At 49.1% G+C, this 26,200-nt stretch overlaps 1 protein-coding gene across 1 annotated transcript in view; it reads right to left on the reverse strand.

The window, feature by feature from the left end:
- Window positions 1-14,537: 14,537 nt before the first annotated feature.
- CCDC117 (coiled-coil domain containing 117) overlaps window positions 14,538-26,200 on the reverse strand; it is a 159,487-nt gene continuing 147,824 nt past the window's right edge. Inside the window, exon 6 of the mRNA XM_086943301.1 lies at window positions 14,538-15,598. Coding sequence (XP_086799427.1) covers window positions 15,343-15,598 — 256 coding nt within the window. The 3' untranslated portion in view covers window positions 14,538-15,342. The remainder of the gene's footprint in view (window positions 15,599-26,200) is intronic.

Genomic DNA, 26,200 nt, shown 5'->3' on the forward strand with positions numbered 1-26,200 from the left:
ATACCCGTCACAATCGGGATGACAAATGCAAAAACAGTTGATGGACAGAATCCCGAACGATGTCATACATTCACCCCAATACAGAGATCCGGGCCTAATTCCATCGTTTTTTGCTCACCGTGCCATTCCAGTTTTAACCCAGCCATATGCAAATCAGTCTAAATATTGTGCCCCGTGGGAACAGTCCAGCCCCAACTGCCAAGCCAGGTCCTCCCTGGACAGGAAACAAGCATCCAAGGACCGGTTTCGAGCTAACAGCTGTCATCAGCCTGCATAGCTTGATTCCATTGGCATGGAGAGCCCGGGACTCACGTCTGAGCATACCGATTCCACTCGGGGTAGCAAATGCAAAAACAACAGTTGATGGACAGAATCCCAAACAATGTCATACATACACCCCAGTACAGAGATCTGGGCCTAAATCCATCGTTTTTTTGCTCACCGTGCCATTCCAGTTTGAACCCAGCCATATGCAAATCAGTCTTGACCCTGTGCCCCATGGGAACAGTCCAGCCCGAACTGCCAAGCCAGGTCCTCTATGGACTGGAAACAAGCATCCAAGAACCGGTTTCGGGCTTTCAGCCCTCATCGGCCTGGATAGCTTGATTCCAGTGGCATGGAGAGCCCGGGACTCACGTCTGAGCATAATCGTCCCACTCGGGGTGACAAATGCAAAAACAACAGTTGATGGACAGAATGCAGAACAATGTCATACATTCACCCCCAGTACATAGATCAGGGCCTAAATCCATTGTTTCTTTGCTTACCATGCCATTCCAGTTTGAACCAAGCCATATGCAAATCAGTCTTGACCCTGTGCCCCATGAGAACAGTCCAGCCCGAACTGCCAATCCAGGTCTTAACCAGACTGGAAACAAGCATCTAAGGACCGGTTTCGGGCTTTCAGCCCTCATCAGTCTAGATAGCTTGATTCAAGTGGCATGGAGAGCCCGGGACTCACGTTATGAATCCGAAACCGGTCCCAGGATGCTTGTTTCCGGTCCAGGGAAGACATTGCTTGGCAGTTTGGGCTGGACTGTTTCCATGAGGCACAGGGTCAGACTGATTTGCATATAGCCATGTCTGAACTGGGTTGGCTGAGTGAGCTAAAGAATGGTGATGAATTAAACCCAGATTAGTTGACTGGGGGTGAGTGTTTGATTTGCTCAAACGCTCCGTCCATCATCCCCTTTTGTATCGCTTTGTTCGCCGTAAGTTGGCAGGGTATGCTCAGATGTGAGTCCCTTGCTCATTTGGCCACTGGATTCAAGATAGCCTGGCTGATGAGGATTATGAATCCGAAACTGGTCCCAGGATGCTTGTTTCGAGTCCAGGGAAGACCTTGCTTGGCAGTTTGGGCAGGACTGTTCCCATGAGGCACAGGGTCAGACTGATTTGTATATGGCCATGTCTGAACTGGGTTGGCTGAGTGAGCTAAAGAATGGTGATGAATTAAACCCAGATCAGTTGACTGGGGTGAGTGTTTGATTTGCTCAAACGCTCAGTCCATCATCCCCTTTTGTATCGCTTTGTTCGCCCTAAGTTTGCAGGGTATGCTCAGATGTGAGTCCCTTGCTCACTTGGCAACTGGATTCAAGATAGCCTGGCTGATGAGGAGTATGAATCCGAAACCGGTCCCAGGATGCTTGTTTCTGGTGCAGGGAAGACCTGGTTTGGCAGTTCGGGCTGGACTGTTCCCATGAGGCACAGGGTCAGACTGATTTGCATATGGCCATGTCTGAACTGGGTTGGCTGAGTGAGCTAAAGAATGGTGATGAATTAAACCCAGATCAGTTGACTGGGTTGAGTGTTTGATTTGCTCAAACGCTCTGTCCATCATCCCGTTTTGTATCGCTTTGTTCGCCTTAAGTTGGCAGGGTATGCTCAGACGTGAGTCCCTTGCTCACTTGGCCACTGGATTCAAGATAGCCTGCCTGATGAGGATTATGAATCGGAAACCGGTCCCAGGATGCTCATTTCCGGTCCAGGGAAGACATGGCTTGGCAGTTCGGGCTGAAATGTTCCCATGAGGCACAGGGTCAGACTGATTTGCATATGGCCATGTCAGAGCTGAGGTGGCTGAGTGAGCTAAAGAATGGTGATGGATTAAACCCAGATCAGTTGACTGGGGGGTGGGGGGGGTCTTTGATTTGTTCAAACGCTCCGCCCATCATCCCCTTTTGTATCGCTTTGCTCGCCCTAAGTTGGCAGGGTATGCTCAGACGTGAGTCCCTTACTCAATTGGCCACTGGATTCAAGATAACCTGGATGATAAGAATTATGAATCCGAAACCGGTTCCAGGATGCTTATTTCCGATCCAGGGAAGACATGGCTTGGCAGTTCGGGCTGGACTGTTCCCATGAGGCACAGGGTCAGACTGATATGCATATGGCCATGTCTGAACTGGGGTGGCTGAGTGAGCTAAAGAATGGTGATGGATTAAACCCAGATCAGTTGATGGGGGTGAGTGTTTGATTTGCTCAAACGCTCCGTCCATCTTCCCCTTTTATATACCTTTACATTATTTAAGACAGCCACAGAAGCCCCTTTATTATGAGTAGGTTAAAGTCTGAGTGGGACGGGCAGGGGTCTTTTAGCTTAGGTATAACATGTCTGCATGCATTTGACCAACCATCGTGCAACACCTGCCTTGGAAACGGAACGTCCCTTGTTTGGTTTGGAGGAGGACACAAAAAGCTTTTGTCCCTTACAGAAAGATGTTGTTCTGTCAATGTAGTACATTAGCGCTCTCTTGGCGTCTAGAGTATGTAGAGCACGTTCTGCTACACTCTCTGGTTGCAGAAAAAAGACTGGGAGCTCAACTATCTGATGTGAAAATTTGAGACTACCTTAGTAAGGAATCTTAGATTGGTCCTACGGACCACCCTCTTGTGATGAACCTGGAAGAAAGGCTCTTCAAAGATAAGATGATGTATTTTGCTGACCCACCTGAGGGAAGTGATGGCTACAAGGAAAGCCACCTTCCATGAGGGAAATTGCAGAGGGCAAGAGAGAAGGGGTTCAAAAGGAGGGTCCATGAGTCCCGTAAGGACTATATAAGTTTTCACACAAGAGCAGGAGGCTTACAGGGTGGGAAACCTCTTTTGAGGCCTTCAATAAAAGTTTGAATGATGGGGGGCGTGGCCAAGATGGCGACGGAGTAAGACCTGCTGTTTAATCCCTCTGGCGCCACCGCCAGCTTAGCCTTGTTATAGCCTTGCTAGAGCTCCCGGAGCTGCATAAATTCCCTGCCGCTGTGAGTCCAGAACCGGAGGGGAACGATCCGGGGCCGGAACCTGCCTCCTGGGAGGAACGGAGCCCCCGTGATCAACCACGTGCGCCGAGGCGGGGGAAGGCCTATGATCCCCGGCCTAGAGTTGGAAGAGCGCCGGAGTCGGCGGATAGCCGTGCCTAGCTCGAGCACTTCGCTCCCCCGGCGGATGCTACGGGGGCCAGTGGACAGCAGAGGCGCTAAGGGAAAACCACCGATCGAGGGGGTCTAGGAGCAGCACCCTGCTAGGGTGGGGTGCTTCGACACGGCGTTGCCCCTCCCCCATTGTCATCCAGAACACCGCCGCGGGAGGCCCGGCCGGTGGAAGAAGAGCTAGACAGCACTACTACGTTCCCGAAGTCCAGCTAGGGCCCCCAGGTGGTAGCAGAGGTGAGCGGCCTCCATAGCATAGTCGGAGACCACCAGGGACCTACGCCTAGTGGCCACGCGGACGCTGGCCTCCTGGTGCAGTGAGGCCCCGAGGGCCGTTAGACGGAGAACCCCTGCTGAGCGGACGGGTGAGCGAGGCCAAACTGCGGGGAGCTCACGGCAGACACTGCCCCCGGGCCCCTGAGTGACTGGAACCGAAGGGTGAGCCCCGCTTGCCCATCGTGCCCCGTGCACGGAGATCCTGGTCTCCCCGGGCCTCCTGGACCTAGCCCGGCTCCGGGCCGGCGGCCTGCCTCAATCCGGAGGGTAGTGGGGTAGCTGAAGAAACGCACCGTGGCGAGCTTGCAACCTTGGCGGAGGTCTGGCTGTGCTCGTTGGCCCAGCGCAGCAACCGGGGGGGGGGGGTGGGAGCCAGACGGAGCGACGCCATGTCTAACAAGACGCGCAAAGAGAAGCCGGAGAAGACGGGTAAGGATGTGCCCCTAAGGGGTTCCCAGCACACGGAGTCTCCCGGCCCCAGCGTATCCCCGAAACCGAACAACGAGGAGGCCCCCGCCACTAAGGCTTTCATGATGGAACTTTTTGCCTCCATTAAGGAAGACATCACAGAGCTGCGTTCTCAACTGGTCTCGGACTTGAGGGAAATACGGAGGGATGTGGATGGAATCGGCGAAAGGGTGGCTACACTGGAAGATCATGACTTGAGTGTGGCCAACGATGTGAATCAACTACAGCAAGATGTGATCCGGCTCACAGAGCAGAATTTAGACCTCCAGACCCACGCAGAAGACCTAGAGAACAGGTCACGTCGGAACAACATCCGTATTCGAGCAGTGCCCTGGGACGGGGAAGCAGGTGAGCTGAAGGGTTATGTTGAGGCACTCTTTTTGCAGGTCCTGGGCGAAGACGACGTTACCGAGATCAGGATGGACAGGTACCACAGAGTCGGCCTGCCTAAGCGCGGGGGGTCCCCCCCCCCGATATCCTGGTCTGTGTTCATGATTTCCAGCTTAAGGAACGTATCCTTCGGAAAGCCCGGGATATCTCATCCCTACAGTTCCGGGGCCACCACCCCCAGCTCTTCCAGGATTTGGCAGCGTCGACACTTCAGAAAAGACGCGAGTTCCGTTCTGTGACCACTAACCTGCGAGAACGGAGTGTGTCCTACTCCTGGGGGCATCCCTTCCGCCTTATCTTTAGGTGGCAAAACAGGCTGGTTCAGGTTCGCTCTCTGCAGGCCGCCAAGGACCTTCTGGGCCTGGATGACACTGTCCCATCTCCCGAGGGCGGAAGCTCCCCGTCTCGGCAACGACGGCGCTCCCCTTCTTGGCACAGAGTGGGCCGGGACACAGAAACGAGACGGCCTGATCGTACCACTAGCTTGCAGGAGAGGGGCGCGGCAGTCGCCACTGTTGCCTTTGCAACGGTGCCATCATCACAAGAGAGCTCTGGAGCGGCCTGAACTTTGCAGCGGAGCATGGATGGCGCCGGAGGGGCGCTTCCCTATCGGGTACCGTGGGTAATTTTGTACTTTTGAGAAGACACCCCGGTCCGGCCCATGGAGGGCACACCACAAGGTGCCCCCTCCCCCACCCCAATGGGGCGGAAACTGACGAACTATGGTGCCTGTTGTTCTTCCTTTTTTTGGGGGGGTGGAGGGAACCGGGGGATTTTGTTACGGGAGTGGGGAGGGGGTTAGTTGGGGACAGGGCTGGGACTGAACTCGGGGGTGGGGGCGACCGATGTGTGCTGTCTGTGAGAACCGTTGTTTTTGAAGTATGATGCATGTGCTCCTTGATAACCAGGACCTGGGCTATGGTGCTCACTGGGTCTTTGATGCTGATAGAGATGTCCTAGTGCTGCTGTTGAGATGGCTTTCGATGGGGCCTGAGGATTGGTTCTGGTGGGGGATTGGGTGGAAGGCGAGACTTGCTGGCAGGATGAGGAGTGGGGATGAGGGGCGGAGAGGAGTCTGGCTGCCTGGGGTGGGGAGGGGGCCCAGCATTGGGGGGGGGGGGGGCGGTTGGAACTAATGTTTTGTTATGCCACTTAGTATTGGCACGTGGAATGTGAAGGGCCTGAACTCCCCACAAAAGCGCCAGAAAATTTGGAAATACCTGAATGACCATCAATTAGATGTGGTAGGCCTCCAGGAGACCCACTTAGCGCGGAAAGACGAGCTCCGGCTCGGGCACAAACACTTCCCCCTCATTTACAGGTCATCAGCCTCCACAAAACACAGGGGGGTGGCCCTTCTGTTTCGGGCGTCCCTTCACTTTCAGCCTATGGGAGTATGTTGTGATAAAGAGGGCCGTTGGTTGATGGTCATAGGATTGCTGTATGGCAGGTTATGCACTTTTGTGGTGGTGTACGTCCCCAATGCCGGGCAGAATAGCTTTCTCCAGGGGCTACTGGATAAGGTTGGGAACTTTGTGGAAGGACACCCGTTTCTAATGGGGGATTTCAATTTGGTTTGGGACAAGGATCTGGATAGCTCCCGTACTCAGAGAGCAGATGTAGGCGTTTTTTCCAATGAAACGCAGCGCCTTGTGGGTGACTTGGGTTTGATTGATGGCTGGCGTTCCTTGCACCCCCAATCCCGAGACTACACCTTCTTCTCCCATGTCCACCATTCCTATTCCCGCCTAGACCACATCTTTTTGAGCCAAGCCCTCAGGGGAGATGTCCGCGACTCCAGCATTTTTCCACTCTCCGTGTCTGATCACAGCCTGTTGGTCCTTGGGTTGCATTGGACAGTGAGAGGGGACGGTCTGCAGAAATGGTACTTCCCGGCTGCGCTTGTCCGGGACGACACGTCCTGTAAGGAGCTGCGGAAAGCCATCAGGGACTTTTTGGCCCTCAACCCGGTCTCGGACACGTCCGTGTTCAATACCTGGGACGCGTGCAAAGCTTCGCTGCAGGGCACCTGCCTAGCCCTCAACGCGAACCTTAACAAATTAAGGAGGCAGGAACAGGAAGATCTAGAGGCGGAACTTGTTATTCTGGAACAGGCACACAAATCGAACCCGTCCAGGCTGATCCTCCGACCGTTGATGGCTGTGAGGGGGAAACTAAATGCCCACTACAATAATCGAGCTGAATTCACTCTTCTGAGGCTACGGCGCCTCTCATATTCGCAGGGGAACAAGGTGGGAAGGCACTTGGCCCGCCAACTTCGGGACAAGAGGGAGAGGGAATACATTGGGGGGATCCAAGACTCGACGGGGACCCTGCAACACCGAGATGAGGACAAGGCAGACCTTTTTGGCCGCTTTTATGCAGCACTTTACACAGGAGACTCTCTTGACCAGGAGGCCCAGATGAGATACCTGGCTGATCTCCCCATACCGCAGGTTTCTAAGGAATGGAATGACCTCCTGGCTGCTCCCATCTCCAGAAGAGAAGTGTTGGATGTTATTAGGGCCCTGAAACTCCATAAAGCGCCGGGACCAGACGGCTACACCGCTCTTTTCTACCAGTCGTTTGCAACAGAGTTGTGCGACTATCTGGTCTCCCTCTTTAATGAAATGGCTGTCACCGGAAAAACCTCGGAGTCTATGGCCGAAGCTGTGATCTTCGTTATCCCCAAACCAGAGAAAGACCTGTCCAAATGCTCGTCATATCGCCCGATAGCCCTCCTTAATATTGATGCTAAATTATACTCCTATCATTGCACGCAGGCTCCAAAACTTAATGCCGGCTCTCATTCACCCAGACCAGTCCGGGTTCATTAAGGGCCGGCAGACCCACGACAATATGAGGCGGGAGATTCACCGGATAGAAAAGGCCACTCGGTTTCGCATCCCGGCGGTGCTGGTGGGCCTTGACACGGAAAAAGCTTTCGACCGCGTAGACTGGGGATTCACGTTCGACACACTGGTCGCCTTTGGCTTCTCGGCTCAGTTCATATCAATGATACGTGCAAACTACAGCAACCCCCGCTCTAGGGTGATGATTAATGGACATCACTCCACCTATTTCACACACTCCAGGGGTACCAGACAGGGCTGTCCCCTCTCCCCCCTCCTCTTCGCCCTGAGCCACTAGCACCAGCGGTGTGGGAGCATGAGCAGATCAAGGGTCTCCCCTTTACTGGTGAGCAGCATAAAATCTCCCTATTTGCGGATGATGTATTATTATCGGTGGGGGAACTGGCTCACTCACTACCGCATATCCAAGCAGTGCTATCTGACTTTGAAGGGGTGGCCGGTTTCAAGGTTAACTTTGATAAATCGTATGTCCTCAATCTCACTCTTCCTCCAGCGGAAATGGAGCGGGTGCGGTTGCTCACGCCTCTGTCGTGGGCGTCCGCCTCTCTCTTATACCTAGGGGTTCGACTGACACCCTCCATAGGGTCGCTATTCTCCGCGAACTTCCCCCCATTGCTGGCAGCGGTGCGAGCAGGCCTGGACCGGTGGAAGCCAAAGTGTATCTCGTGGCTGGGCAGGATCCATGCTCTTAAGATGGTCCTCCTCAAGTTTTTATATCTCTTCCAGGCCCTTCCCATTCCGATAGACGTGAAGTTGGTTAAGTTACTTGTTGCGACGCCCTCAGGGCATATGGAGGCTGCCAGAATTTTCCTTTCTCTTTGCTGCATTGCATCCCTCACCTTGGCTCCGCCACCCTTCTTCGCAGGGCTGCTACCTTTCTGAGATTCTGGAGGGGGATTGTTTCGATTTCCTATGTAATTGCCATCGGACACTGATTCCTCGATCTGCACTATGATAGCTTTCCATATTGCCTCCCTTTTGCCTTTTATTTTGCCTCTTCAACTGCCCCCCTGCGTGGGGAACATTGCGGGACTGTGGCTTGTCTCCCTTTTTTTCTGTTCTTTTCTGCACAATAAAATAAAAATTTTACAAAAAAAAAGTTTGAATGACTGGTATTCTGAAGAATTCTGAAGAATGAAGCAGGTTGCCTATTCTGCAAGTTGGGAACTACAAAAGCCAGATATAACCTAATGGAATTAAATGGCGAGGCCTGACTTCTGCAGGTGGAGTAGGTATCAGAGAATGTCTTGTATCGATGCTGTGAGAGGACTCATACGTGTGGGAAGACAGCAGCGCACAAGACGTTTCCGTTTAGCTGTGCAGCAGGCCCTGGTAGTGTGTCTGTGTGCCTCTTTTGAGGCTAGACATACTCACTTCTAGAATGTTGGGGTAACAAAACTAAGACCCAAGGAGCCAGATCACAAGGTTGAACTGCTGAGGGCTGGGATATCAGAGAGTGCTGTAGTTCTGTGGACAAATGTCCAGCCTGTTGGGGAGCTTTCTGTGCGGAACTAGAGAGACTTCTAGCAGTGTGATGTACCATGGCTGGCTTGCATGGTTGGTGCCACTAGGATGAGAGCGAGGGATGTCTGCCTCAGCCTTCGGATTGCAAACAGTAGGAGTTGGAGAGGCGGAAAAGTGTAAAGAAATATACCATATCAGTTCATCCAGTTCATTAGCCTTCTGGCGATGAAAGGTCATGGGGTAGTCTTGCACTGTCCCCACTCCCAGAGTGTGAGGAACCCAGTGGTAAGTGTTGTGGAGAATTCACATGCAGTGAAGGAGGAGAAGGTGGAGGAGAGAGTAGAGATGTACCCCTGATGTGTTTTTTAGGTTTTTGGGGAGTGGGAGGCACAGGAGGGGTGAGGGCCTCCTCAAAAGTCGACTTCCTCTTGTGAGGAACTGAGGATCGGTTGGTCGAAGTTCTCAGAGGCAGCAGAAAGCGCAGCAGTAGAAGGAGGTCTTGGAGGGAGCCGAATAGAGTCTATGCCTGAATGCTTCAAGGTGATCTCCTTCGGCTTTAAATGATTCAGGGCGGCTATCTCTGCTCCCAATGCTTCAGGTCAACCTGTTTTGAGTCAGAGTGGTCGAGGCTGCGTCTTTGAGTCAGGGGCCGAAGCGGCGTTTGATGACAGCACTCGAGGCTTGGAGGAGGTCTTCGGCGCAGAGTGCGTAAAGGGCATCTGATCTGGCTCTGAACTATGGTGTTGACTGTGGGCTGAAGGCAGTGGTGCACTGGAGGCCTCAGAGGCGACACGGGAGCTTGAGGCTGGAGCCCCCATTTGGTGAGTATAAGAAGTGCCAGTACCCAATGAGATCTTTGGTGGATGCTGGGCTGGGGGAGGTTCTTCTGATTCCGTGTCCTCCTCGGAGGCAACACTTTCCAACAAAAAGGTTGCTTCAACTTTGGCACCTGGAGCATCCAGTTGCTCGCCGTCCGATTCCTCTCACGCAACGAAGAGATCAAGGATATCTTTCTTCTCCCATCTGTGCGCCATGGAGTGTGAGGCCATTCGATGAGCATGTCTGTTCCGCAGGTTCTTTGTGTTTACAAAGAGAGGCGTTGGACAGGAGTCTTCACAATGATCAGGAGGCAAGCAAAGGTTGCAAACCTCGTGGGGGTCAGTTGTCGGGTACTTGACGTGGCAAGTAGGGCAGAACCTGAATGGAGTCCTTTCCACAAAGAGGACCTTCTGAACTCAAGCGATGGGAGTTGAGAGGTTGTGACAGAGTGGCAAGTATGTGGCAGTGGAGACCAATGAAAGAGCGTGATTGCTTAAAAGAACTAACAAAGAATGGATCAAAAGGAACAGCGAGAACACCACGTGGCGTCAGTTTACTTGGACACGACTGAACCAGATGGTGGAGGAAAAAAACAATCTAATAATGAAGCCAATACCCATGCGCAATACCTCTGATAAGTAGAGTCACTAGGTCCTGTGACTCGAAAAGACTTACTCCGAAGAAAAACAAGTTGTAAACGTCCAAGCCCAACACTAGATGGCGGAAGTATGCACAACATGTGTATGTACAGTCACACGAGCATTACATTCTGCTGATTCTGATGTAATTCCTATTTTTCACTGGAGGACACAATAACAAGACCATAAAGCCATGTTGAACATTTAAGATGCCTTGTGAAACAAATCAGTCAAATGCATAACTCTAATTTGTATTTTACAGGCCACAAAAAATGATCCCACAGTAATGACAGAGATGGAGCTCATTAAATCAGGGCAGCGGAGATACTGAATTGTGCAAAAAGCACGCCCAAGAAGAGAGACCAATGGACTGAAAGTTTTCCTCAACTAATTAAATGCCATGACATTGGAAAAGGCTGCTTTTGGGGGGCATTTTTATTTTAATCACACTCACCCTCCCCTCTGGAACAATAGGTTGTGGAGCTGGCTCATGAATGGTACCGAGGTGTAGAATCTACCAAAAGAATGTTGTAAAAAAAAACCTATGGTTTGATTTCCCATAGCAACTAGTAGAGAGAATGCTGCAAGACTGCCTGGAAAGCCAAAGCTTAGATTCCTATGTTGCAAAATGTCATCAGTTTGTGTTGTTCTTAATGTTTGACATGAATTGAATGTTGTTGCATTTACGGAAACATTGTGGAATAAATCACAAGAGCCTATGCATTTATTCCATTGGCTCTTTTCTTGATTGAACTTTAAATAGTAGCTACTGGATACTTTCAAGTATATAAAGCCTAGATAAAGGCAGACCCCAGATTCCCTTTCAGAAACAAGGTGTATGGCAAGAGGCAGCAAATGAGCTCTACAATCCCACTGCAACAAGTCAGTACTACCTAGTAGTGACAGATGAATATACCACAATTCCTGAAATGGTATCGTTCCAGTGATCATTTCCGCTTTTAACCAAAAAAGTTTAACATAAGGAATACGTTTTGTTGTCACACTGGTCTTAGGCAAGGCATGATCTACCCCTGGGGCCCCTGTGGTGGGAAAATGATCGTTCTGGGTTGCAACATCTAGTCTATGGAATACGTGGGACAGAGGTTAAGCCATTTCAGGTAACACTCATAATTTAGGACATCCTGTGTCATACTCCTAGTGGCGGTTCAGAAGGTTTTGTGAAGCCTATTCTTTTGACTATATTCTTCACGGCGTTCAGACAAACTTGCTACAGCATTAAATTCTATAATATAAATTGAAGGAGCCAGGTTGGTTAGTTAGTTTAAAGGGAAATGTTCTCACCATTTAATAATGATTTCATCCTTCTCTTGAGTGGCTAATTTTCACCATCATTACTTATGTTCCCTCAGACTGCTTCACGGCTGTGGCAGCAGCCTCAGCTTTACTTGGTGGTGGTAATTTTCACCTGCTAGTGGCAATTCAACATTCCAGTTTACTTTGTTTTTTAAAAAGACTTCCTCACAAGGTGAATCAGTTGAGCCTGTGTGATCTGTCCTCCAGGTGTTTCCGTTAATAATAACTTTGCCTTAATCCTTCGCCTGCTGTCTTAGGGCCCAAGTATAGATATTGGGCAAGATACATCAAGCATTTTTCACCTCATACACAGGCCGAATCGCAGGATCAGCCCGTTTGCGATTGCAAAAAATGCTTTACTGATGCAGCAAACCCCAATTTGCAATTCCATAACCTGTTACCGAATCGCAAAATGGGTTTTGATTCGCTATTTGGAAGGAACGTGTTTAGGGCATCCCTTCCAAATGGCAAATCCTAACGGTATGCGTAAATGTTTTGTGACCGTGAAAGCAGTCGCAAAACATTTGCATTTTACCACCTACTTTAGGTAGTGGTAACCCATTTGTAAATGGAAAGGGATCCCCAAGGGACCACTTCCCCTTTGTGAATGTTTACAACATTATTTTTTAAGGCCTGTAGTGGACCCACGGACCACTGCCTGCTCTTATAAAATGAAATGAAAACTTTTCATTGTTTTGAAACACATCCCGTTTTCCTTTAAGGAAAACGGGCTGCATTAAAAAAAAAAAAATGCTTTATTTGAAGTCAATCGCAGGCATGGTTGTCTGCTGAGCCCAGCAGGCCACCATCTCTGTGATTTTTGCGATTCCTCAGGGGTCGCAAATTGCAACCTACCTCATTAATATGCATGAGGTAGGTCATTTGCGATTCACTAGGAATTGCTAAGTGTTCCACACACTTTAATGCATTACGTTTTGCGATTTCCTAATTGCAAATTGCACAGATTCGCAATTAGGAAATTGCTAAATAGTTTCTTTATGCATCTGTCCCAATGTTTTTAAATTCAGGCTGGGGTGGGTAAGTCAAGAAAATCATCCAGCAACACCTGCTGTAGTTACAAGACATCAACTGTACACATTCTTCTATTGTTGAAGATCTTCTTTTGAGATCTCGCCTCCCAGCTCCTGCGCTGCAAGACATATTGTATCAAATTCAATGGGTTTACAACCCGCCCACAACATACCATTGTTTATGTTTGTCGGTCTCATTTGCAATCTTCTAATTGCTTCCCTACCATCGGCTTCCCTTCCTTTCTCGTATCAGCTCCTCCCTGGAGCACAGACCAAGTACGTGTGCTCTTTTTTAATCTTTGTTCTTGTGTTTTTACACACTATTTCATTTGGAAGGATAATACGGCTTAAGGCAGATTCATACTGCTTACTGTAAAAAGCATATGCATTCCTTTTTTTCACACAGGCATACAAAACACGCTTTTAGTTTACATTTTGCTTGATTTTATAAGGATGGAATATGTACGGCTTCTGGCATTACATTCATGCTGCTTACCGTAAAACACATCCGGTTTTCTTCTTTTTACACAGATCTATAAGACACACTTTATGTTTACATTTTTCTCAATTGTATATGTTTAAAGACACTTTAAGTGATTTACCCAGAATCCCAGGATGTTGATTCTAATCTGGTTCCCCAGGTCCAAAGTTGGCAGCTCTAGTACAACGTTCTACCTCTTGTGATCCTCCTCCCTGCGCTCCACGTTGCAGTCTCTCTCAGGTGCTGCAAGTTGCTTTCACCCTCTTGTGTTTCTACCCCCACTCCTTAGTTGTCTTTCCTTTGTGAACTACTCCCCCTAAATTCCCACCCCTGCGCTCTGAGTTGCTGTGTCTCTTATGATGCCAGCACTCTCATGCGATTCCCCCATACATTCTGAACCCCAAAGCTTTTTTTCCTCATGCGTGATTCTTCCTTTCCCACCCCGTGTTGCTTTCTCTTGTGCGTTGCTTTAATAGATGACAATAAATAGTAAACTGACACTTAACATAACACAAAAAGGAAAAACACATTAGAGTGTTGGATGCGTAGTGTTAAAAAAAAATTTGATTCTGACAAGGTCTAGTTGAAACCAAACACCCTCTTCAGGCACACATATTGACTTTGGCAACAGTGGGAACTGAAGTAAAGGAAAAATGTAGGGTTTTGCCCAGGATAATTTCCTCTTGTACTCTACACCCAGTGCTTAATTTGGGCCCATGGTTACAGGCGGGGCCTACCGGCACCTCGTTTTCCCCATCAAACTTTGATCCAGAATAAGAGAGAAAAACAAAAGTGGAAAAGAGGAAGAAAGAGCCGAAAAAAAAGCGACAAAGGGAAAGTGCAGGGAAAACAAAGAATGTGCATTAGGGAGTTTGAGGGTAAGGGCGTGTCTGGTTAACTATTAAAGATGCATGAGGGGAAATCAAGACTACACAGCATTGGTATTAGGCACCACAACATTCTTCAGCGCTGCCAGCAACTTATGAGCAAATATTTTGGAGCCGGCACTTGCGTTTATAAATTAAGCACAGTCTACACCTCTCTACACTATGCACCAGCAAACTTTCAGCCATGCTCAACAGCAGCCTTGCTGGCTAAAAGACACTGGCAAAGCCAACAGCTCTCACATAGGTGAGACCTATTGGCTTTGCCAAAGCTTGTTTATAGCTTTTGGTAATCACAGTTTTTAAGTGCCCTTCGTTTTGTACCTGCCCTGTGTTGGCAGTGCCATTCCCTAAACAGGGAACATTTTAAATATGTGAATCTATGAACGATAACTAAAACTGCCTGGCGTCTTTTTCCACAGGAAGTATATATATATATATATATTCAGTTAACCACATCACCTTACATCAATGAAAAATTTCATTTTGATTTTATTTACAACATCACATTTTGAAAGGAAGCAGAACATGGAGATAAAAACTCTTTTAGGAACACAGCAACGAGAGGGGGAAAGGAATGTTACATTTAAGGTCATTAAGAAAACAACAAATACTTTTAACAATATTAGACTAAAACGGTCTTTGTTCCTCAAAATACAAATGGCAAGAGAGGTTTACTTTTTGGAGGCCGTTGTTTAAGTACTCAAAATGAACTGTGTATAACACAGATATAAACGCATTGTTTTGCCTTTATCCGTCCCCTTGCCCCCCCCCCCCCCCTCCCCCAAAGTAAAAAAAACAAGGTAAACATCTTTCTATCTTTCATCCTTCTTGCATATATTATTTCACCTTCTTTGGGCAAAAATGAAAGAAAATATAAAAAAAGCAGCATAGCAATGTGCTTTAAAGGGCTGTCCTAGAAATATACTCGGGTGGCATTCATATGCGCATTTATTGAAAATGTTGTATGCAATTACCCTTTAGCTCTTTCGTCTCGCATGCGGGTAGTGAAAAGTGTAGTAAAAGTAACCTTGCTTTCAGTGACCAAGAAACCTGTAGTACTAACCCAATGAACTAAGTGTTACAACTCACATTTCTCCAATTCATACATTCAAAAAACAAATTCAACTGCTTCTCTCTCCACCTTGACACAAGATGTATTACCCTTAAACTGTATATTTTGTCCTAAAAGTAAAGAAAGGAAAGATTGCATTTGGAGACTCCAATATTTGACCTTGGTTGCTCTGAAACATCTCACATGGTGCTTTACAAGTGGTAACTAGAGCTCCATCAGTTCCATCTCCTCTTCAGCATCACAGGAAGATGCTAAGTTGTTACACATCAAGGTTGGGGATGTCGTTATACATTCACCTTTGGACAAAGTTTCATTTAGCTGCAGGAAAGTCGAAGTCATAGCAGCAGTGTTTGGGTCCTCTTCACCTTCACCTCTTTTAACCTCTTTTGAAAACTTATGGCAGTGTGCATCAAGCATTGGCGGTGGCTTCCACAGCACCAACTCCATGGAAGGCGAGCTACTGTTTGAGATACCAAGCATGAGATTAGTTAAAGCAACAAACAGAACATCAAGGCTTGTGTCACAGGTTAAACATTAAAACTATACAATAGCAGGAATGCCCAGCTGGGCCATTCCCAATCCCCATTTTCTACAAGTTAAAACCCCAACTCCATGTCAGGACCGGAGGCAAGGATTATACTTTAGCTTCCTTTGCTTTACTTTTTACAGCTGTCACTTAGAATCACGATACAAAAACTGCCCTTCCCAGAAACACTTGGGAATGGGACAACAATAGTCAATCAGCTGCCATCAGTCCCAATCAAATCCATTGTTTATGTTGTCATTGCCTCTTTCTTTGCTGCTCCCAGCCAGAGTTAAGTCACGTTTCCTCCTCTCTGTGTTGTAGGCGCTTACTGAGCAATTAGGGCCCGATGTAGGTAATCCTCATTTACCGACTCTAAAATACCGAATTTTACTGATTCGGTATTCTAGATTCGGTAAATGATATGTAGCTAAAAGTTCGGTAATTACCGAATCGGTATTTACCGATTCGGTAATTGCCATTGATTCCTATGGGCCTTGAGGCCCACAGGAATCAATGTCAATTACCGAATCGGTAAATTGGATTGGATGACCAGAAACTTCTTGATGATGAATGCAGGAAAGACGGAGGTTCTGCTGTTTGGAAAGGCAGATAAATTCTGGTCCGATGATTGGTGACCAACTTCCCTTGGCACATGCCCCACGCCCAAATCCTCAGTAAGAAATCTAGGGGTAACAATAGACAATAAACTATCAATGTCTGAGCATATTAACAAAGTCGTAGGCACCAGCTACGGCCTCATGCGTAGCCTGAGAAAAATCTTTAAATGGCTTCCCCTCTCAGCTCGCCTGCCTCTAGTTCAGGGACTCAATGTGAGTAGAATTGACTACGGGAATGCACTCCTGGCCTCAACAAATACCACCTTGCTGGCCCGCTTACAGGTCATACAAAACACCGCTGCCAGATTGGTGCTTGACCTTCCTTCCCGCACCCCCTCAGTACCCTGCCTAAAAACCTTGCACTGGCTCCCAATACAAAAACGTATTAAATTCAAACTATGCTGCCTGGTCCACAAATCCATCAATGGGCATGGCCCAGCTTACCTAGAACAAAAACTTAAGGTCTACCACCCGGTGAGAACACTTAGATCATCCACCAAGTACCTCCTAAGTGTCCCCAGAGTGCGTACCGCCAGAAATGGTGATAGAGCCTTCAGTAAAACAGCTCCTGAAGCATGGAACTCCCTGCCTCTCCAGATTAGGATGGAACCTGACTATCTGAGATTCAGATTCAGACAGTTAAAAACATGGCTCTTTTAGATCTTGCCTATGGCCTGTTCTGGTTTTCTATAGGACTTCCTCTGCAAGCGCTCTGAGACCTTCGGGTAATTTATGCGCTATACAAATGAAATAAAAGTAAAAGTAAATACCGATTCAGTAAAAATACAGAATTGTCAAGGGGAACAGGGTGTCACTTTGACACCCTGTTGCACCCCTGATTTTGGCATGTGTGCCATGTGGCACACATACATGCCCTAAGGGCATGTATGTGTGTCACATGGCACACATGCCAAAATCAGGGGTGCAACAGGGTGTCAAAGTGACTAAGGGCATGTATGTGTGTCACATGGCATAGGTGTACATGCACAGATGTGCATGTACACAGGTACCAGTTATTTACCGCCAAATAGTATTTGGTGGTAAATAACGAATCGGTAATGGCCTGTGGCACTGTTTAAAGTGCTACCTACATCTGGATTTACTGATTCGGTAAATTTAGCGATTCAGTATTTTACCGAAATCGGTAAATTTACAGAATCGGTAAAATTAAGGCCACCTACATGTCAAAACCCAAATACCGATCAGTAACGGTCGTAATCGGACGTTACCGACCAGCATTTGGTGACATACATCTGGCCCTAAGTATTTTATGGTTGTTTGCACTATGTTTATTATTGGAGTGCTAAAGTGTATTTGATTTTTGTTGTTGTGGGCCTCGGTTTACATTCTTCATTTAGCGTGGTACGGTTCTCCGCCCGCCAGGCGGCACCGTGATCAGCGTGGCTCCCGTTTTGTTTTATCTGGTCAGATTTGGAGTCTCTCTCTGCGGTAACCACAGGAGCCTTACACGGCCTGGAGAGTGACGTCCCACATGCCAAGGTCTGTATGTGCTGCACATAATATTTGGATTCCCTCCTATCGATGGTTATTGCGCTCATTTCATTACTCACCACGGGGTCTGTATTTTTATTGGAGGCCGCTCAGGTCCCAGCTGGGAACACAATCTCAGGTCATTCCCCAGAGATGGTACAGCTTGGCCCACACAAATACCTTTACTGGACCACCAGTACCAAAACCTGCAGAGCTGTGCCTGCTAGCATTCCCTCATGTCCCTTGTGATGAAGTCATGGAGATGTCTGAAAGCAGGCCTATGGAGTGGGACCCTGTCTTGCTTACCTTGGGGTGATTTGAGTTCTATGAGGCGGTAGATGCCGCTATCAACTGGGCAGTCTCAGAGGCTTTGGCCTTTTAAAGCAATGCCTCGTGAGGCAGCTAGTGCACGACTGCGCCAGGGTTCCCAGGTTAGACCACAAGCTGCAGGGGTCCCCGGGCCTTCTAGTCCCCCTCAACTCCCACAGCAGCAGAATGTACAACCCTCAAATGGCAGTGTGAGGCCGGCGTCAATCATGATGCATTTGTCAGTCTTCATGGCCGACGAACCCACCTCTCCCTATCACGCCCCTGGTACCCTCTGAGCATGTCACAGAGCATCTGCAGCAGAGTTCGCCATACACCCCTCCCCCCGATAATGATTATTCCCATGGAGACTCTGACGAGCAGGGGGGCCACACATGGCTCTGGCACCCTTCTCCAGTCACTTTCTCCATTGAGCCCTTCCCCCTGGACGGGATGGTCTGTCTGGATCTATAAGACGCTTACCAAACAGTTTCCAGTTTTTCAACTCCATCGGCAGTCCCTCCAATTCGTGTGGCATCAGCAAGCGTTCAAGTTTTCCACTTTGCCCTTCGGACTCTCCTCTGCCCCTTGGTGCTTCATGAAGGTCCGTAAACCAGTAGTGAAACACCTTTGGGCACAGAAGATGAGTCTTATTGTCTATCTGGACAACTTGCTAGTACTGGCCCAGTGCCCTCAGAAGTAGCCGCTCCAATTGCAGACAGCAGTTAACCTTCTGGAAGGGCTGGTCTTTGCAATCAACGAGATGGTGATGCTCCTGGTGCCCTCTCAGAGAGCTACTTTCCTGAACTTTGTGACAGACTCCACCATAGCCTCCTTGAGCCTTCTGTCCCGGAAGGTGACAAAGATCCGGTACATGTTGTAGAAAACGCTGGCCAGGCAACGCACCTCGCTGTGTCACATCGCCCACCTGGAAGACCTGCTCTAGTCATCCTTTCAGGACATCTTCCCAGGTCCCCTCCACGATTGGGCTCTACAACACCTCAAAGCCTGTTAAAAAGGGGTTCCAAAGACAACCGGTAACCAAAAACCCTTTTTATGTTGCCCGGCGGTATCGCCTCTATGACCCACCAATATTAATCAATGAAGAAGCAGGCGCTGGAGACTGGAAGGCAGGAAACGAGGATTTTATTCTCTCCGGAGGAGAACACATCAATTCAGACAGCAAGTATCGTCACGAGGTGCTCTAACCACATCTCTGAGGCCTGGCCTCTTATACTAGGGTTTATGACCTTTATTGCACATAACACATTCTCGCAACACTTTAGTATTAGAAAGAACATCCTCGGAATCTCCCCTTCAGGCCCGTTCCCACATACATTTACAGTTGGATTCCCCACCCCGGTCACAACAGGTGATGATTGTCGCACAGCAGGGCATTCCGCCGATTCACGGAATGCATGGGGTTGATCGGATCTCATAGAGTGGGGGCTTTGATCGGCTCGAGGGTCTTTTGATGGGGAGGGGAAGCTTCCTACTGTACGGGGTAATAAACAGTATCCGCAGGGCCAGGTGGCGGCCTGGGAACAAGGAAGACAAACGGGGACACAGGAAAAGGGGGTTTGCATCAGAAGGATCTGAGGCCATGAAAGGAATGAGGGGAGGTGTCGCGCTGGGAACAGGATGGGATTCAGTGGTGAAGCTGCGCTGAAGAGGGGTTTATGACCCAAGGCATGAGAGAGCGGGGGTTGTCAGTGTGCGGGGGGATGCTTGCGAGGTTAAGGGAGAGAGAGAGACGCGCTGGCTATCAGCGAGGGGCAGGGAGGCCATGGTGCTCAAAATGGCTGCCGCTTACGCGCACGAATGGGCTTGGAAAGGGGCAAGATGGCGCCGATAATGTTGACGTTTTGCAGTCTAATCTTTAACAGTCCTCCCTTTTCAACATATCTTAGCCAACTTGCTTACTCAATGTCAATCTTCATCAAATTCCTAACCTCGGCATCATATATTGCTCTCATACGTTCGTTTTCAAAGTCCACAGTCTTAGGGCAAATACAATTTGCACATAATGAACACAGAGGTGGCAGACATTGAATTCCTAAGCATAGACCGCATATTACAACTACAGGAATCAGGATAATGGTGAACAGTCTCCAACCCCAGTTCTTAACGGTGTTCTAGAACCAACCACCAAGCGACCATTCTTCTTGTTCCTGGTGGACTTCTGAAGAGAGTCTGTGAAGATGTTCGATGGCTTTGTACACTGAGGGTGAGTTGTCCGGTATGTATGTACAGCAGCTGGACCCAATGATGCGGCATGCTCCACCACGGTCCGCAAGAACCACATCCAGGACAAGGCGGTTCTGGAGGGCTACCAAGCGGACCGCTTGAAGTTCAGCGGTGTTGTTAGCAAGGATACCAGCCGTGATGTTCATTGTTGTCTCAACTGCTTGAGTCAGATGTCGGATGGCACGGCTGTTTGCCATCGGGCCCCAGAGGGGGACTAGTCCTTTCATAGCATCGAAGAATTGCGCTCCTGTTGAATCGGCTTGTTCGATGTCCTTGGCTCGTTTTTGTCTGTGATGATTTGCTGGTGCCACATAAGTCGGAGGAAGGATGAAAGAAATGAAACAAGTGCCCCCCCAGCCTTTGGGGAGCCAGGTGTAAGCCTTCGTGCCGCAGACGAAATACATGTTTGGAGATGCCACAAAGGAAGGTGGGTCGGCGGAGTCCAGAGTTCTGGAAAACCGGCAGGCACTGTGGCCTACCAGCTGAGTCCCAAGCCCTTCCATGCACATGTGGCCGGTGACGTTGATGACTGACAGGGCCACAGTCAGAGTGGCAGCCGTTCGTTTTCGCAGGTAGGAGAAGGTGGTTCTGGTTGGATTATTGAACACTTGTATTTCAACTTGTTCTTTAGCAGGGATATCCAAGTGGATTGTGTTGTTGTTGGTCTGCGGGCAGAAGTGTGTCTTTGTTCTGTTCCGCCAGACCCCGTGGTAGAAATGCGTTACGGTTTTGCTGGAGGTGGCATTGTCCTTAAAGCTTTCTTGCAGAAGCATCAGCCAGGCAAGACAGGAGCCGTGAACTGAGAAAGGCGAAGGGATGAATGGTATCGAGTGTCCAGTGGCGTGGGGTAGCAACCCACAGATCCAACAGTTGGTGGCATTGGTGGCAAGGTTGTGCTGGTGAAGTAGTTGTACGAAGGAGTTATTCCAAAATTCCTTTCGCCTCTCTCTGAGTTGGGGAGAGAGCGAAATCAGATAATGTTCCTTCATGGTGGTAGGCTGGACAGTGGTCAAGAAGGTTTCGTGAGCAGGTGCATTTTCTTCCACAATCCAGAGTGTGGTCATGAGGAGAAAGCAGAAGAGGATTGTGATGAAGAGCGCAATAGTCTTGGGGCTATGGAGTTTGTCTGCTTTTGGGTTTCTGCGGTGGGTATTTCCTGTTGCCTTCATCATCTTCTTATTTGGCGCTTCCATCATCTTCTTAGCTGGCGCTTCCATCATCTTCAAGGGGCTCGGTAGCGGACAGAACCACAGACTTTGTTTTGCTTCTCTCCGGGTAACCCTTGGTAGTGTTTAGGTCACCGTTCTGAGATTTAACTCAGTCCGTGGTCTACTTAGCCGAGACTCCCTCCTTTCGACGCAGGAAATACCCTTCTTTTGATGGCACTGTGGGATCAGAGAATTTTGAAAGTTCAAGTGTGTCGGTATCAGGATAGCAGGTTAGTGACGGTCGATCCTTGTTCAGGAGCTCTTCTTGGTTGTCGATGTTCTCAGTCGAGGTCAGGGTCGAAGAGATCTTCTTACAGTGGTGTGCATGCAGCCAGTTGCGTTTTCCCTCCACCCGTAGGGCTGTTCGGGTGGTGATGAGGACTTGCCAGGGGCCCGTCCACCGGGGTTCCAAACTCTTGGCACGCTGGAAATTCCGGATCAGGACAAAATCCCCAGGCTGAATGGTGTGTCCGGGACCCCTGGAAGTGTCAGGGATGGCATGCAGCACCTGTTGATGGATAACAGACAGCGTTTTAGTCAACTGACATAAGTAATCAGACATTAGGACGTCCGGGACGTCATGAATGGAAGTTGGTTTCGGTGCAGACCAGACATTCATAGGCCGGCCGAATACAACTTCGTATGGCGTCAAGTGGTGTTTGGTGGGGGTGGAACGCATTGAAAGTAATGCCAGGGGGAGTGCGTCTGGCCATTTCAGTCCTGTGGTAGCTACTATTTTGGCCAATTTTAGTTTCAGTGTAGCGTTATGTCGTTCAACTAGTCCAGCAGATTGGGGGTGGAAGACTGCGTGGAACTTTTGTTTTACACCCAACCCCTTCAAAATGAGTTGGATAACTTCGGCTACGAAGTGGGGGCCATTGTCGCTCCACAAAATTCGACAAAGGCCGTAACGGGGGAAAAACTCCTTTAACAGTACTTTTGCTGTGGCCACTGCAGTGTTGTCACGGGTTGGATATGCTTCCACCCATTTGCTAAATGCACATACCACCACAAGTACATATTTCAGGCCTTGACATCTGTCTAGTTGGATGTAGTCCATCTGCAGGACTTCAAATGGGTGATTCGGGACCCCAAACCCTCCCCGGGGTACTACAGTTCCTTTCCCGGGATTGTGTTGCAGGCATATCAAACATTATTGGACCAGGCGTTTGGCGGACTCTGTGATCTTATCATTGTGCCAAACTCTGGAGACAAGTTCAATCATGGGGGCTGATCCTATGTGGGCAGGGGAATGCGCCATAGTCAGTATGGGGATCAGATACGAGTCAGGTAACAACCATTTGTTTGTGTCTTTTGTCCGCCAGCAGCCTTCGTCATCCTTCAATCCCACCCGTGTCCATTCGGTCAGTTCGTGTTGTGTGCTAGCCATTTGAATGTCTCTAATAGTGTCCCTAGCGTCAGACCATTTTTCGGCTTGTGACCTGGTCGCGTACATGTGTGTTGTCGTCCTATTTTCAGCTGTCGTTCGGGCAGTGATGTCGGCTAGTGCATTCCCCTGTCCAATAATGTCTGTCACCCTTTTGTGTGCCTGACACTTGATGACTGCAAGCTTTTTGGGGAGAAGGACGGCTTCGATCAAGGCGGAGACTAGATCCCCGTGCAAAATGGGGGTGCCGTGTGAGGTCAAGAATCCCCTCTCCCTCCAAAGGAGCCCAAAATGGTGAACCACCCCAAAGGCATACTGGCTGTCGGTGTAAATGTTTGCTGTGGTTCCTGCTGCTAGAATACAGGCTCGTGTCAGGGCAATCAGTTCCGCTGCCTGGGCAGATCGTTGCGTTATGCGGGCTGTCTCGACTACAGTTCGAGCCGTGGTGACTGCATAGGCAGCGGAAGTGGTGCCATCGGGGAGTTTGATGCAAGAACCGTCCACCCACAGCTCTCCGTCGGGGTCGGGGAAAGCCGTGTCTCTGAGGTCAACCCTACTTCTGGTCTGTTCGTCGGTGAGGGTCACACAGTCGTGTACAGGGTGCGCATTGGGATCGTTTTCTGGTAAGGGCAGCAGGGTTGCTGGGTTCAGTGTGGTGCATCTCTTCAGAGTGATGTGGGGTGCGAGCAGAGTCAGTTCGTATCCTGTCAGTCGTGCACTCGTCAGGTGTTGCGTTTTGGTTTGGTTTAGGAGGGTGTCAACTGCATGGGGTACCAGTACTGTGAGGGAATTCGAGAGCACGATCCCCTCACTCTGTCGGATAGAGATCGCAGCAGCAGCTACGGCTCGTAGGCAAGCAGGCAGGGCTCTGGCTACAGGGTCAAGAGTGGCTGAGAAATAAGCGCATGGTCGTTGCTTTGAGCCGATGGACTGGGTCAGGACAGATAAAGCACACCCCTCCCTTTGCATCTTTGTTGTTTGCGTCATCATGAGTCCCTTCACCTCTTGGAGGAACCCAGTAAGGGGCAGCCTCTCGTATCGGCATCATAGTGTTAGGTCGTTCAGTTTGTGGGTCGGTTGCTACAGATGTAGTGGATTCGATTTTTGGTTTTTGTTCAGTGAGGTGGCGGAAAACCTCAAGCGTACGCGTAAGGAGGTCCGTCACATCACTCTCACTCTCATCCCCGATATCAACCTTCCGGTACAGAGTCGTTAGGCTCTGTGGACCTTTTTCTTGATATCGGTCCTCGTATGCGTTTAAGACGTGGTAACACAGTTGTACAGTAAAGTGTCGTCTGTGACTCCCAGTATAAGAATTAAACACATCCGTGATGGACTCTTCATCTTCCCTCTTCTCTACCAGTATTTTTGCTATCTTGTCGACCCCTGCTCGTTCGTGTTTGCTTAGTCTATATGCTCTAGCAGGACCAACCCTTCGGGCTTCTGGGTCGCCCGGCGTTGTCGTTTGCGTAACATTTAATACAAGGAGTTCAGCCGGCACGGAGGCCATGGGGGCTGAAGCCGTGGGGCTACTCTCGCTGGTACCTGGGGATAGTGGGTGTTGGGCTAAGGGTTGGGAAGGGGCATATGGAGGGGGCATGTGGATGATCGGAGGACCTAGCAGCAGATCATCGTTGGTTCGTTGTTTTGAGTGTAATTCAGGGTAGAGCGCGGAGGGAGTTCTAACCAGACACTGGCTTGATGTTTCTATTTCTAGCTTCTGTTTGGTATCCTCTCTTTCTTTTATCTCTTTCTCTAGTTTCTGGGCCGCTAGGTGGGCTGCTTTCCGCAGCTCTTTTCCCAACCTACTCTCAGTTCTCTTTTTGCGTTGTTCGGCTTCTTTTCGCCACATGCCGAAGCTGTCAAGCATAGTGGACGTCGTCTTGTTTTTACCAAGGGCTGTTTCTAGTGCGATTATTCTATCGTTTTCGAAGGATCCTATCAGTGGCCACTTACTTTCTCGATCCTTTTTCGTATATTTATGCCACAGCTGGCTATAGGCTATAGCGACTAATCCATGCTTCGTGAACATGTCCTTATTAGGGGTGCCTTCCAGCGGAGCCGGATGGTTCATCTCTAATAAGCGGTCCGGGCTAAACAGGCTACTAACCAGTGGGGAGAAGACAGGCATGACGGATCGCAATGGGATAATAGTCAGCACTACCTATCTTATCGCTGCGTGCAAAGACTAGATAGAATATTTCTATTCTACGTTGTTTGCACGTAGTGAATACCTCATGAACCAATTCTGAGCAATCAATGTTAGGTCAAAAATAAAAAATCAATATGGTCAATGGGAAGAATAAGTAGGCTCGCAAAGGTTCGCGTCACCTACCCTTTCACTATCTGCAAAGAGGGGACCTATTCTTCCCTGTTTGCAGACAGAGAATCTCCAGAAAACAATCTATAACAGTTAATCAATGGGGGGAAGGGGCAATTGTTCAGTGGGGGAGAAAGATAGGTCCGACGGGTGCGTACCTATCCTTCGCTGTTTATAAAGGGAGAGCCTGCTGTTTCTCCGTTTGTAGACAGTGAATCTCCAATAAATTAACAAAAAGTAATACTAGTATTTTCTCAACAATTATCAATCACTTTCAATTATCTATCACTTTCGCAATTCGTCGTGTTTACACGACCTTACCCGGACCGCATGGACAGTTTCTTGTCTTCCGAATCCAGCGCCCGATCGTCCTCTTCTCTTCGTACTTCTCGTGGCACTCCTGATGGTTCCCAGTCAGGACCGCAGATCACTCGAGAGAGGTCTGTTCGGAACCAGTGAAGTTCGGATGATCGGCTGTCAGACGAGGGTCTATCGGACAGGGTACCTTCCGATCGTTGCAGTCGTTCACTCTGTCGTCAGGACCTCTCCCACTGGATCCACGAGTCGCTGATGGGCCCCACGTTTGGGACGCCAATTGTTAAAAAGGGGTTCCAAAGACAACCGGTAACCAAAAACCCTTTTTATGTTGCCCGGCGGTATCGCCTCTATGACCCACCAATATTAATCAATGAAGAAGCAGGCGCTGGAGACTGGAAGGCAGGAAACGAGGATTTTATTCTCTCCGGAGGAGAACACATCAATTCAGACAGCAAGTATCGTCACGAGGTGCTCTAACCACATCTCTGAGGCCTGGCCTCTTATACTAGGGTTTATGACCTTTATTGCACATAACACATTCTCGCAACACTTTAGTATTAGAAAGAACATCCTCGGAATCTCCCCTTCAGGCCCGTTCCCACATACATTTACAGTTGGATTCCCCACCCCGGTCACAACAGG

Source organism: Lissotriton vulgaris, chromosome 11, assembly GCF_964263255.1.
Source record: "Lissotriton vulgaris chromosome 11, aLisVul1.2, whole genome shotgun sequence".
NCBI classification, from domain to species: domain Eukaryota; kingdom Metazoa; phylum Chordata; class Amphibia; order Caudata; family Salamandridae; genus Lissotriton; species Lissotriton vulgaris.